Raw genomic sequence first — 13695 nt, forward strand, 5'->3', positions numbered from 1 at the left:
TATTTTATTATGTTAATAAAGCGTTTGGTATGCTTTAATTAAAATAGACTAACACTTTGTCATTTATTGAGAAGTGACAATAATTTAAAAATGATACATAAAGTTTTGAAAATAATCGAGATAAGATATCAAATTGATTGAAAAACGTGAAATTAAGGTCCCGCATGAACCAATTTAAAATATATTGTGACGAACAACTTGACTCGGGTTTTGAAAATATAATAAGAAAACGCCTTTAGTTGAGCTTGATCTCCAAAATTTGATGTCATTGGTTCAAATCCTACCGAAAGTGATTTTAATCTTGTTAAGTCTAATTTTGTGTAAGAAAATTCAGGGAGCCGGCAACCGAAGCCCAGGTGAACGGCGCCCGTAATTATAACGGTCCTAAGGTAGCGAAATTCCTTGTCGGGTAAGCTTCGACCTGCACGAAAGGCATAATGATCTGGGCACTATCTCGGAGAGAGGCTCTGTGAAATAGACATGTCTGTGAAGATGCGGACTACCTACACTTGTACAGAAAGACCCTATGAAGCTTCACTGTTCTTTGGGATTGGCTTTGGGCCTTTCCTGCTCAGTGTAGGTGGAGGGCGAAGAAGGCCCCCTTCCGAGGGGGCCCGAGCCATCAGTGAGATACCACTCTGAAAGAACTAGAATTCTAACCTTGTGTCAGGACCTACAGGCCAAGGGACAGTCTCAGGTAGACAGTTTCTATGGGGCTTAGGCCTCCCAAAAGGTAACGGAGGCGTGCAAAGGTTGTGTTTGCATGTATGATCGAACCTCTAGTGTCAAATGTTTAGTTTACTACTTGATGCTGTAGTAATATGTTTACGCATAATGGCTTGCTTTGACGAATCTTCTGAGGCTGAATCGATCGGGAACGTCCCTCGCAAACATGCTACGTCTCAGATGCCTTCTCTTTCTTTTTGTGCTTTTTAGAAGAGGAATCGAGATGGTATGTCTAATAATTATCGACCTTTTGAGTAAATTAATATTTAATTGTTAACTAAATTAGAAAATATATTTGGGATTTAATATGGTGGAAAATTAATGGATAATATCAATCTAAATTATATTTTAATAAATAAAGAATTAAAATGCCAATTATTGAAATAGAGAAAAAAAATAGAATTAAAAGAAAAATATTAAACAACTAAAAAGATAATTTGTCATTTTCCTTACCAACTGCCTTTCTTTTCTAAATAATATGCTTTCATTGATCCAAAATTAACACCATAATATCCAACAAAAATAATCATATTTATAATTTTATCCCAAAAATGGCAAAATAATAACACTATTATAGCATATTTATAGTACTCAATAACAAAATAAAAGGTGGCATGTGCCTCTCAAATTTGTGTCGGTACTAACTAATAGCTGAGTCATGTAGATCAACCAGGTTACCGAAAATGACCAAAGGTTTCTAAACCGTTTGAGATAGCTACCCAATGTCATAATCGCACTTTGATAGCAGCGGACTTGCGATTGTACGACACTCACTTCCCAGCAGCAAGTGAGTTAAGCCTATTCGTTCTTGCGTCGCTTACGGCCAAGCGACGTATGCTCGCGCCTCTGGCCCCGATTCAAGAAGAAAGTTTTAGAAAACGGGGTAGAGAGATTTCGAAAGCAAGTTTTGAGAAATTGAAATTGGTATTATATGGGTTTGTAAGCAAAAGGCAACAACGACTTACTGCATATAACTATCAGGTAGGGAGAAGTTGACAACGACTTACTGCATATAACTATCGGGTAGGGAGAAGTTGACAACTAGTCATATCCCCCTATATAACTATCGAGTAGAGAGAAGTTGACAACTAGTCATATCTCCCTATATAACTATCGAGTAGGGAGAAGTTGACAACTAGTCATATCCCCTATAGTACATTTCGAGGCCTAGACATGATTTTTTCGAAACGTAAGGAAAACATTACAACATAGAAAAACATAAAGGGTTTGACTTGGCATGGGCATGCGGTCATGGGCAACACGCTCTGAACGAGCATGACCGTGACAGCGAGCATACACCTCACCAACTTCACTTGCCTCCACGGGAGGCTCGGCTTTTGTCAAATTCTTCATTTGACGATCGATTTGAGCCCGATATTTGGAGCATGAGAATCAATCATAGTGAAAGAAGAACAAGAAGATCTCTTATATCTATCTATTGTAGCTGGGCCATCATTAAATTAGGCTTAAAAATACATCACTTCCCATACTTAGGAGTTTATGGAAACAGAAGAAGAACTTTCATAGGGAAAAATCACAAGGAAATGAATTGATATCAACTACCAGTTGCTAAACACTTAATCCTAGAGAGAGAAAGAGAGGTACCGTTCAAAGGAGGAAAAGTTATGGAGACACTTTCAAGCTCTTCAATACAGAAGAAAGCAGAGAAAGCTTCTGTGGAGCTCTTTGTTTGTAATCTTTTTCCAAGGCTGTTGCTGCTAAAGACTGCAGCTCTGGACCCTCCTTGTCTTCCTTGTTTCGGCCTCTACTTAGTTGTGCAATGGCAGAAGTACACTGTTTAACGAAAGAAAAGGACAAAAATTAGCTCGAAAAACGACGGGAATGCGAGGAATTCTAGGTGAGTTGTTGCCTTTGTTTTAAGTTTGTGAGGAATTATACTTCTGGTCTGCATACTTTAGACTTTATTAAACGCTTTGATCGTCGCTACTTTAGTTCGTTTCGGTTCTGACATGGCACCATGTGGAAATAGACCTCGATACTATGCCATATTGTCTCGTGCGTATAAGAAGTTGATGTGGTAACGTGTCAACTTCTACATGGTGCCATGTCAGGTTTTGTTACTGTTTTACCAGATACCAAATCAACATAAAACACATTAAAGAAGGAACAAGGATGTAACAGCCGAAGCCCAAGCCCACCGCACTAGCACATATTGTCCTCTTTGAGCTTTCCCCTCGAAGTTCTTAAAACACGTCTACTAGAGAGAGGTTTCCACACCCTTATAAAAAATGTTTCGTTCTCCTCCGCAATCGATGTGGGATCTCATTTCCCCACCTTAACGGTGAGATCTCATATCGATTGGGGAGGAGAACGAAGCATTCTTTATAAGGGTGTGAAAACCTCTCCCTAGCAGACGCGTTTTCAAAACCTTGAAGGGAAGCCCGAAATAGAAAGCTCAAAGAAGACAATATCTAGTAGCGGTGGGCTTGAGCTGTTACTCGAAGTTCAGAGACTACAATGATAATTTAACTTTCGTTTTGGGACAAAAGCTGACGAAGTCATATCATAGAGGTACAAAGAAACACAGAGGAGACATAAAGCTCGAGTTATTAGCCGAAAACGAAGGAGATGTTCCATGACAGTGTGGGGTATCAAACGCATGGTTATAATGAGTATAACAATTGCTGTGTGCAGAAGATTGGCAGAGAGAGCTTACCAAGCAAATGCCGAACAGGGCTCTCGTATTTTTGCCTCCAGTCAAGTCTATAGTAGATGCATAGTATTTCTTTGCTGTCTGAAGGTTTTCTAGGCCGCCTAGTGTGTAAAGTACCTGTATTTTAGAAATGTGGGTACTTTTCAGCTGTTATCTTGGGCGTAAAACGCTCAAAGAGAAATATACAAAAACATATAACTTTCCCGACCCCAGCCCCATCTCAAGTCGATCATCCGATGACTTGTTTATGACTTCAGTTGGGTCAAAATCCTAGGTCCCGTTCCGTTTGGGGTCTTGTGGAACGGCTTGGAAGGAACATTCTTCTCTAGTAGTGGAAGGTTGGTAACTATAATCCAATCTGTGAGATCCCACGTCGGTTGGAGAGAAGAACAAAGTATTTTTTCTAAAGGTGTGAAAACCTCTTCCTAGCAGACATGTTTTAAAAACCTTGAAGGGACACTCGAAAGGGAAAGCCCAAAGAGGACAATATCTGCTAGCGATGGGCTTGGGCCGTTACAAATGGTATCAGAGCCAGACACCGAATAATGTGCTAGAGAGGAGACTGAGCCTCAAAGGGGTGGATAGGAGGCGATGTGTTAGCAAGGACGCTAGGCCTGAAAGGGGGTAGATTGGGGGATCCCACATCGATTGGAGAAGAGAACAAGGGTCAGCGAGGAAACTGAACCCTGAAGGAGGGTGGATTGTGAGATCCCACATCAGTTGGGGAGGAGAACGAAGCATTCTTTATAAGGGTGTGAAAACCTCACCCTAGCAGACGCGTTTTAAAAACCTTAAGGGGAAGCCCGAAAGGAAAAGCACAAAGAGGACAATATCTGCTAGCAGTGGACTTGAGCCGTTACACAATCAGTCTGATTTAGTAGGAATTCTATATATCTTATTCGTTTGTTTAAAATGCTATCAAAGTGCCCCAAGACGTGAGAAACAGGCTCGGTATAGGGAATCCGGTGAACCGGAAGCTAGCTCTGTTGGCTATGGACCTCTAATGCTTTCCATTAGAGTCTAGTTCTTTTAAAGAAAGAAACCAAGCTTTCAATGAATGAATATACAAAGGCAACACAAAATCAATAGCCCTACAAAGGGAATCCACTCAAAGAAAGTCACTCCAGCCCAGAAGAATCGAGTCAAGCTAATAATTACAGAAAGCGAGGCCCGCCTGTCCGGGACTACTCAACTCAAAACATTCTGCTATCGACCTTCCTACCTCATATTTTATAAGATTGCAGGAGAAATGAATCATTAGACAATCAATGTGATCTAATAAAGGACCCGTGCAGCCAGCACCGACATGAAGCTCGGTCAAATTTATGAATGATGAACAAAGAATGTACGAACTTTATACCCCAATAAACTTCCCTAGAACATTGAAGTTAAAGAAGCGGAAGATACGAGCAATCGGGAACGAAGAGCCACTTACATCTGCATAAGCTAAGTGATGCAGAGGAACCGTGGGCTGAGATAATATCAGCTCCTCATAGCAAAAAACTGCTTGCTTGTACCTAAGACATAGATACAAAATACAAATCTCTCAATTGGGAACACAATAGACCGATTCGGTCAGTACTAATCGATAGAAAAAAACTCGAATGGGAAATTGCTTACATTTTGAGAGAGATATATAATTCAGCCAGTTCTCTCCAGGCATCATGATCAGCCATAAATCTATATGATAAAGAAGAAACAAATCCAGCCATGACTTATGTAGAGTAGTAAAAAGAAATCTGAAAGAATTCTTTTAAAGTTTTTCGAATAAGAGGTATGCAAAAATTCCGCTCACGTTTCAAGATATTTGTTGAGGCGTTCGATAGCCCCAGCAGTGTTGCCTTGTGCTTTCGCCAGAGCAACCCTCCTTTTCTGTACTACCTGCCATTAAATCCACATTGCATGGTAAAAACTAAAAAATAAAAAGAATACATATAAATTACTTCACGAAGAACGGTCGAAATAGTTACTTGATCAAACGGGTTTTCCTCCAAAAGGCTGGCGTACGCTTTTTCTGCCTCGGACCAAAGTCCCTTTGCTTCAAGCAGCATAGCCTCTAGCCTCCCTGTGACAAGACAGTCCTATGATCCATTAGATCAACAACATTCAAGTAGCTGATCAACAATAAACAGAAATTCTATCCACAGTGGCCAGGCCAACTAGTTTGCCATATTTATCAGAGGTGGGTAGGCCAGGCCAGGCCACTCAAGTGGTTTTCAATCCATGGCCAGAAGCTCAATTCCCTTTGCTTATAAGGGTTGGCATTCCATCCCGAGTGCATTCAGATTGGCTTGGAGCTCCCACGATGGCCTTCATAAGCCTCTCTCCATCTGGTGGCTTAAAGAGAAAACTAAGATTTTGTGGTTGAACGCCTGCAGAGCTCTTTTTCGGGCTTATGGAAAGAAAGAAACAGCAGACTATTTTCAGATAACGCTCCCTCGAGCATTTTTTTGTGTGAAAGTGTACAGTTTTCTGTCTATACTTGGAGTGCCCTAAATAAGTCTTTTGGTAATGCACGGAAAATTCTCATCAATCGAGATTCGAGACCTTTTATCTTTTGATCCTCCGTTTCAGGCTGAGGGATTCCTCTTTTAATCTTTATTTGTTTTCATTGTTTCTCATAAAAAAGAATTATCAGATACGAACACGAAACATAGGGTCAACCTCAGTAACAAAATCGAACAAGAATAGAATACTATAAATTATTTTTAACATACCAACTCTTTTACTCTGTGGAAACTTCTTCTGAAGAACCTTTATGCAATCCTACAAAATATTGCAGAGAGTAAGGCGTTCATCAGTCAAAAGCATAAAATTCTCGAAACCAAAAGTCAACAAATGACAGATTAAAATTTGCTAAACAACTCTGTAATTCGAGTAGTTAACTAACGAAGCGTAAATTGCACCTTTGCAACGTCTATAGCTTGGCAGTCCAGTGCTGCAATAGCTACCTGTTCATACAGGGTCCATTCTACACCAACCAACAGATCATAATCAGGAAGAAATTTTCACTAAAATTTCGAGTCTAATGATAAATCTTCTATTATACTATACAAGTCAACAAGTCAACAATAACAAAAAGAAAAGAGAGAGTAAAGAAGAATTTTAATCCATATATTCAAAAGAACCATTATCCTTGTGACCAAACAAGGACCAGCTTAGTGGCTCCCCTCTTTTTCTCTTTCCCCCCGAACACAAAATCGATCTCGACTAAGAGTTCCTAATCGAAAAAGTAAGTTTAACATCTAAGGAGTTTGTTATGTTTCACCGCAGTTACGCCAGAAAGAAAAGGTTCCACATGATCTCCCGTTTTGCGGCGTGGTGGTAGGACCGATAGGGAATTGGCTCCGAGTGTAGATAGAGTCAAATCTATAGGGTTCATGCAAATACATAGGCCCCTTCTCTTTTGGATGAATGGGGTGATTTTTTAGGTTCTTTCCGAGCCACTAACCCATGTGCAAGTGTCATTCACATGGAACCTTTCTCCTCTTCGGCCTTCAAAGTTCTCATTTAAATTTGCTACTACCACCAAGATCTGCACCAATAGCCGCTCCGCCCGGGCTCACGCCCAAGATTTTCAGCGACCACCGCACCCTCCTACTCATCGGGGCCTAGCACTTGCCCCGATGGCCGGGTATAGGTTGCGCGCTTCAGTGCCATCCATTTTCGGGGCTAGTTGATTCGGCAGGTGAATTGTTACACATTCCTTAGCGGATTTCGACTTCCATGACCTCCATCCTGCTATCTTAATCAACCAACACCCTTGGTGGGATCTAGGTTAAGCACGAAGAAAAACTCATATTCAAGGTTTCTTCTAATGAACCATCCGACAATGAAACCACTGTTAGTCCATCCAACTATTTAGGCTCTTGTTCTTAAAGCTATCATCATTTGAGCTGCAATTTTTCACATCATAATCTACAAATTCAGCAGGAACCAGAATACAGGAATCCAAAACAAAAGCACAGAGCATGATGCACAAAGCTCCACCACCGAATTCAAATTGGAATAAACAAAGAAACCTCAATTAACTTGAATCTAAATGACAATGATCCAAACCGAATTGATTTCTCCAAAATCCAAGCATTACAAAACAAATGAATCTAGAAGAGATCATATCTTCAAATCCAGATCGAAGAATCAACAAACAGGCTAAAACTCACCCTCGTGGCCGAGACCGGATCGCTTCCGGGAATCATTCAAGATCGATAATCCATGCTTTAAGACCTTATCAGAACGGCGAACTTTGAGCTTCCTGACAAGGCAAAGATACTCCCAAGCACCTCCGCCTCCATTATCGACCTGAGTCTCGAGTCTATTCAACTCGGCCTCCTCTGCTTTACTCACCATCTTCGCGAAATTCAGAGAGTGGCCGAGAAAATCGGATCGAGAATTACAAAGAATTTGCAGTTAAGTACAGACGTTGTCGGCCCAGTTCCCTCGCCGGCCGGCTGTTTGGATCTACTGGGTGCAAGAGAGAGGGAATTTGACTTGGATCGCCAAAATGGAAAATGGGTCGGATCCGTTTGGTTTTGGGTTTTGGAATTTGGATTTTGATTTTGGATTTGTGGGTCTCATCCAATCAAATGGGGCGGATTTTTTCATTTGATGGGTCTCATCAAATCAATTAGGATTTGCTCATCCAAACTAAGATCTTTCTCCTTGTTGGTACCCACTAAAAAATCCATGGCTAAGGAACTAAAGCAAGGATTTTTCTGTTTCTTTTTATCTTCTTTTTCATGGATGTTTTCAAAAATATTGAAATTCAACCTTGTTGATGGAAATATTGAGAAAAGCATGATATGGACAAATTTTATAGAGAATGGATATGTAGAATTAATAAACTCAAGTCGAAGCCGAAGAATCGATTGTGACATTCCACAATCCCACGTTGGTTGGGGAGGAGAATGAAACACCATTTATAAGGGGGTGGAAACCTTTTTCTGGCAGACGCGTTATAAATCCTTGAGGAGAAACCCGAAAGGGAAAACCTAAAGAGGACAATATTTACTAACAATGGGCTTAGGCTTGGGGATTACAAATGGTATCAGAGCCAGACATGAGGCGATGTGTAAGTAAGGATGTTGGCCCCAAAGAGGTGGGATTTGGCGAGGGTCCTACATCGATTGGAGAAATGAAAGAGAACAATATCTATTAGCAGTGGGTTTAAGCTTGAGACATTACATCGATTTAGATTAATGAGAACTGTGCTCGATGAATAATATTTACCTTCGTCAACCAAAACTCAACTCAAAACTCGTAAAATTTCATACTCTAAACTCGTAAAATTTTATATAGTTGACTATAGTTGAACTGTACTCGAGTTGAATTAGTTTGGTGGTTTTTTTTTTAATTATTTAAAAAGAAATTACTTGTCTACCGTAAATGTTACATTAACAACTAAAATTATGAAACTTAAATATTAAACATTTAAAAGTTAGAATGCATTGCTAATATTGGTTCGTAATAATCTTTAAAATAAGAAGGTTGGATTGGATTGTAACCCTATTTTCGGGTTGGTTGGGTTGGCACGGTCAATGACAACATGCAAACCAACCCAAATTTTCGTTTCTCTAAAAATACAACCCAACCCAAATTAACCGAACCCAACCTTAATGGTTTGGGTTGTCAGCTCATATGAACGCTCTTTTTCTTTTTTACGTGATCCAACAAACAAATTTTGATAAATTGTTGTATTCGAACAATCAATCACAAGAGATACATTATCGACCCGACTTTCGAATCGGACTCCTTTTCATGGTAATATCAGTAATGTTCAGCAGAACTGAAAATCTGAAAATCGGACTCCTTATCTGCAAGGAATGCTTCATCATCTACCATTGACCTTGTTGTTAAACTCAAACTTCCTCTTTCACACCATAGCAACCATATTCAAATCCGACCCATTCGGATCGAACGAGAAACCCGACTCGAATATTAAACTTTCAAAACTTAGAGCAGCTTGAGAGGATGCTTTTAATCCTTACAAGGAGTACTACTAAGTTATAAATACTTACGAGAAGGATGAACCTCACGGGTACTTTGCGAGCGACATGTAAACTTCGGTCGATGAGCTTAAAACATGAACAGAAAACTCGCAGCTGAAAAGATCAATCACGAGCAGATGTGGTCGGGTTCGTCGTCCTGGAAGGAAGCCTGCAATGTATGCTTACATAATGAGAAAAAACAAAAGCATACCTTTTTTTCTTTTTGCATTTAGAGTTCAACACGTGGGGTGTGAGAGTTTGAACTCTCGAGTATTTCGTCGTAGGTATATGTCTTAACTAGTTGAGTTATACTCAAGTGTCGACGAGTGCTAGAGTGGGAAGATTAAGCATGTCTAGAATCTAGAGCTCTACTAATCTAGGGAGAGGTTTCCACACTTTATATAAGGAATGTTTTGTTCCCCTTTCTAACTGCGCAGCATCCTCGCTGGTACACTACTCCGTGTCTAGCTCTAATACCATTTGTAACAGCTCAAACCCACCGCTAGTAAATATTGTCTTCTTTGGACGTTCCCTTTTGGGCTTCCCCTCAAAGTTTTTAAAACGCGTCTGCTAGGGAGAGGTTCCACACCTTATAAGAAATGCTTTGTTCCCTCTCCAACCGAAGACGATCCCACCCTCTTGGGGGCCCAACATCCTCGCTGGCATACAGTCTAGTGTCTAGCTCTGATACCATTTGTAAGAGTCCACACCCACCGCTAGCAGATATTGTCCTTTTTGGGCTTTCCCTTCCGGGCTTCCCCTCAAGGTTTTTAGAATGTGTCCACTAGGGAGAAATTTTCACACCTTATAAGAAATGCTTTATTTCCTCTCCAACCGATGTAGAATCTCACAATCCACCCCTTTAAGGGGCCTAGCATCCTCGCTGGCACACCGTCCGATGTCTGCTTCTGATACTATTTGTAACAACTTAAACCAATAGCAAATATTGTTCTCCTTGGGGTTTCCCCTCCGGGCTTTCCCTCAAGGTTTTAAAACGCGTCTGTTAGGGAGAGGTTTCCACACCCTTATAAAGAATGCTTCGTTCACCTCTCCAACCGACGTGGGATCTCACAACAACAGGTTACAGACTCTTTCATGACTCTAAAGGTATGCATTGGTGCCAAACTCAAATACACTAAACAAGTAAGCATAACTTGTAACAGTTGGAATGACTAACCAAACAGCAAATCCATGCGTGTCTGCAATAGTAGAATCTCCTACAACAAAAGACAAAAAACCCGAGAAATCGTCGAACATAGCTAAGTAAATGATGTCAGCACACAAGAACCGAAGTTCGTAAGTGATCAAGGGCGTCGAGTAATATCGACCCCGAAAAATCGAATGGTTTGAGCAGAACAAATTGAACAGCAAGATGTAAAACAAGTGATCATATATTAGATATGTACTAGCCAGCAATGAAAACGTTCATACAATCAAATGGCTCAGTTTACTCAAGAAGACAATGACGATCTTGTATCGGATCGAACGTAATCGAAGCGAAAAGAGATGATAAAAATCTCTCGATCGCTACGAGTTTCTCTTTTTTTTTGTTAAAAATTAGAAAAAGAATACAAAAACCACTCCTCTATTCATTCTTCCAAGCATGTAACATAAATGAGAAACCAAGATCTTGTGTTTTGCTGTCTGAAAATCTCTGTGAGAAAGACCAAGACAAGACATTAGGATCACAAACTGGTTGACTTCCCCACAACTTTTCAGCAGACAAACATGTTTTGAACATAAAAACAGCATTGTTCCCAGCTGATGAACTAAACAACCAACTATGAACATCCCAAAACACTTCCACTGCAAGCCCTTCAACCAAAATAGTATGGTTCCCTCTAAACTTCCATTGCAGCTGCTTCACCTGCAACACGGTCTTCGAATCGACTCGAAGAATCAAGCACGGTTCGCTAACACCATTCGTATCACACTCAATATTAATATCATGAATCTGACCATTATCACAAAATTGAGCTTTGGAACAGAACAATTTCTTCCCAAAAACATGCTCCTTCTTGGAAATGAATACAGCAGAGGAAGGAACAAGGGAGGAATTTGACTTTTTGAAAGCTTCTTTTCTCAAATCCCCAAGAACAAGAACCATTTGTTTATCAACAACAATTCCCACATAATAACCCTCCAATGGCTCAGGCCCAGATCCAAATTTGGCGTTGGAAAGATCCCAATATACATCAATTTTACAAGAATAAGCTTCTAAACTTTTAGACCCTTTTCGTTTAGAGAACAGCCATGGCTTGATATCAACTTTACAGACACATTGATTTGAGGTATCATCAATGGCAATGCTTAGCCCTTGACCCATCAGATTTTTACTCCAAGTAATACTAATCAGACAAGAACGCCCTCGTAATCGACATTGATAAACACAAGTGACAAGGTTTTGAGCTGTCTTACCATTGTTGGAAGAAGAGAAATCTGCAACTTGGACGCCGTTTTCCCCAAAACAAGATGGGAAATCCCTCATTGTCTGAGTTGAGAGCTTCAGAAATCAAGAGAAACAGGGGAAGGTGAGACAGAGAGTGGAAAAACAGGTTTGAATCGGCAATGATCAGTGATGAACAACAAAACCCATCTCGGAAAAGCTTCAAAATCCACTCTGAATCGAAGAAATCAGAGAGAAAATTGAAGAAAACGAAACCCCATTTGAGAAAAGAGTTGAAAAACAGGTTGAAATCAGCAATGATCAGAGATGAACAACAAAACCTTCAAAATCGACTCCAAATCGAAGAAATCAAAGAGAAAATTGAAGAAAACGAAACCCCAACTGAGAAATGGGTTGAAGAACAGCTTCAAAATCCACTCCAAATCGAAGAAATCAAAGAGAAAATTGAAGAAAACGAAACCCCAACTGAGAAATGGGTTGAAGAACAGCTTCAAAATCCACTCCAAATCGAAGAAATCAAAGAGAAAATTGAAGAAAACGAAACCCCAACTGAGAAATGGGTTGAAGAACAGCTTCAAAATCCACTCCAAATCGAAGAAATCAAAGAGAAAATTGAAGAAAACGAAACCCCAACTGAGAAATGGGTTGAAGAACAGCTTCAAAATCCACTCCAAATCGAAGAAATCAAAGAGAAAATTGAAGAAAACGAAACCCCATCTAAGAAATGGGTTGAAGAACAGGTCGATGGGCTTCATCCGCCATGGAAATGGAAGGATTCTTGAAGGGTATAAGCAAAAACCCAAGAAGATTAGAGGCTGAGGAGAATGGATTTTGGTTTAAAGAGAAGAATCGATAACGAATGGGAAAATTAAAGACAAATTTGCGGAATGTAGAACGTAAAACAATGAAGAAAAGCGACAGAGAAGAGATGTAAACAAATAAAAAGCATACTCCTCTTCTTCCTCCAAACAAATTAACCAAAGAAAAAAAGGGAAAAATAAAAAAGGAAAAAAAAAAGCGCCAAAAAGAGAGCGGATGAACAAGGAATTTAGTACAAAATACAAATCAAAGGTCTTAAATTTAACGGTAAATAGTACTTTAGATGTAATTTAGCTGATGAAAAGGCCATGGGACGTTTTGTTTCATAGTGTGTTCGGTGAAAATTTTTGTTTTATAGAGTCGGGTATAGAATGGAACTAAATGGGTGCTTGAATTAGCGGTTGAAGTTCGACCCCATCTTAACAAAAGCAAGTGATGACTTCTTATGCTATGGTTATGTCCACCATTAACAGATATTGTTCGTTTCAGCTCAATATGAATAGTTGTAAAAGGGTCTAGCCCTAGATGAGTGTCTTGCACGGTCCAATGACTAGCTTTGATATTATTTATACCGCTCAAGTCCACCGATGTACACTGAGGTCCAAGACATTGATCGACCAGAGAAGAAAAGGGAAAAGAATGTAGAGTTTCTCTCTCATGACTGTTTTCTTCTCTCTCTAAAGGGAAGCTTTGAGCTGTCATATCTTGGTGAGAGAGATGAAGAGACCAAAAGATAAAATACAAAGAAGAGAAAGAGACATTCAAGGTGGCAAACCCACCATCTTCTTTCTATATCCTATGTTATGTAAAATCACTGCCCCCATCTTATCCAATAACCAATCCAAAAAACGCTTCAAATTTAAATTCAAATCTTATTTTTGTTCATAAACGTTCAAATTTTGAATATTTCGAGCATAGTAAAGGTGTATACGAATTGGGTCAAATCGAGGGAATCTTTTGGACCAATCTAAAAGTTCGGGTTTGTTGGGTTAGTGACTCGAATAACTCGAATAGAGTTTCGAGTTTACAACCTAACCCACTATTTTCGAGTTGGGTGTCGGATTATTTTTCCTAATTATTTA

The 13695-nt window shown here is 39.8% G+C and overlaps 2 protein-coding genes across 2 annotated transcripts; both read right to left on the bottom strand.

The window, feature by feature from the left end:
• Positions 1–2128: 2128 nt before the first annotated feature.
• On the bottom strand, positions 2129–7954 carry LOC111444011 (ER membrane protein complex subunit 2-like). Its single transcript, XM_023081914.1, has 9 exons — positions 7564–7954; positions 6307–6371; positions 6118–6166; positions 5371–5465; positions 5196–5281; positions 5021–5080; positions 4836–4917; positions 3404–3517; positions 2129–2520 (listed from the first exon to the last, which is right to left on the bottom strand). The coding sequence occupies exons 1-9, from the start codon at positions 7748–7750 to the stop codon at positions 2350–2352; spliced, it is 909 nt and encodes a 302-aa protein (XP_022937682.1). The 5' UTR covers positions 7751–7954; the 3' UTR covers positions 2129–2349.
• Positions 7955–10735: 2781 nt separating this feature from the next.
• LOC111444013 lies at positions 10736–12798 on the bottom strand. Its single transcript, XM_023081915.1, has one exon. It carries the CDS (start codon positions 11873–11875, stop codon positions 10973–10975), a length of 903 nt encoding a protein of 300 aa, XP_022937683.1. The 5' UTR covers positions 11876–12798; the 3' UTR covers positions 10736–10972.
• Positions 12799–13695: the final 897 nt, after the last annotated feature.

Source organism: Cucurbita moschata, unplaced genomic scaffold (assembly GCF_002738365.1).
Source record: "Cucurbita moschata cultivar Rifu unplaced genomic scaffold, Cmos_1.0 Cmo_Scf00006, whole genome shotgun sequence".
In the NCBI taxonomy this organism is placed as follows: domain Eukaryota; kingdom Viridiplantae; phylum Streptophyta; class Magnoliopsida; order Cucurbitales; family Cucurbitaceae; genus Cucurbita; species Cucurbita moschata.

Bases quoted from the DNA above. Each gene is read 5' to 3' on its own strand.
- LOC111444011 (XM_023081914.1), bottom strand. From the start codon at position 7,750: ATGGTGAGTAAAGCAGAGGAGGCCGAGTTGAATAGACTCGAGACTCAG. The intron at 5,466-6,117 runs GTATGTTAAAAA...GTCTTGTCACAG, and splicing joins TCCACAGAGTAAAAGAGTTG to GGAGGCTAGAGGCTATGCTG. The intron at 2,521-3,403 runs GTAAGCTCTCTC...TTCGTTAAACAG, and splicing joins CCCTGTTCGGCATTTGCTTG to TGTACTTCTGCCATTGCACA.
- LOC111444013 (XM_023081915.1), bottom strand. From the start codon at position 11,875: ATGAGGGATTTCCCATCTTGTTTTGGGGAAAACGGCGTCCAAGTTGCA.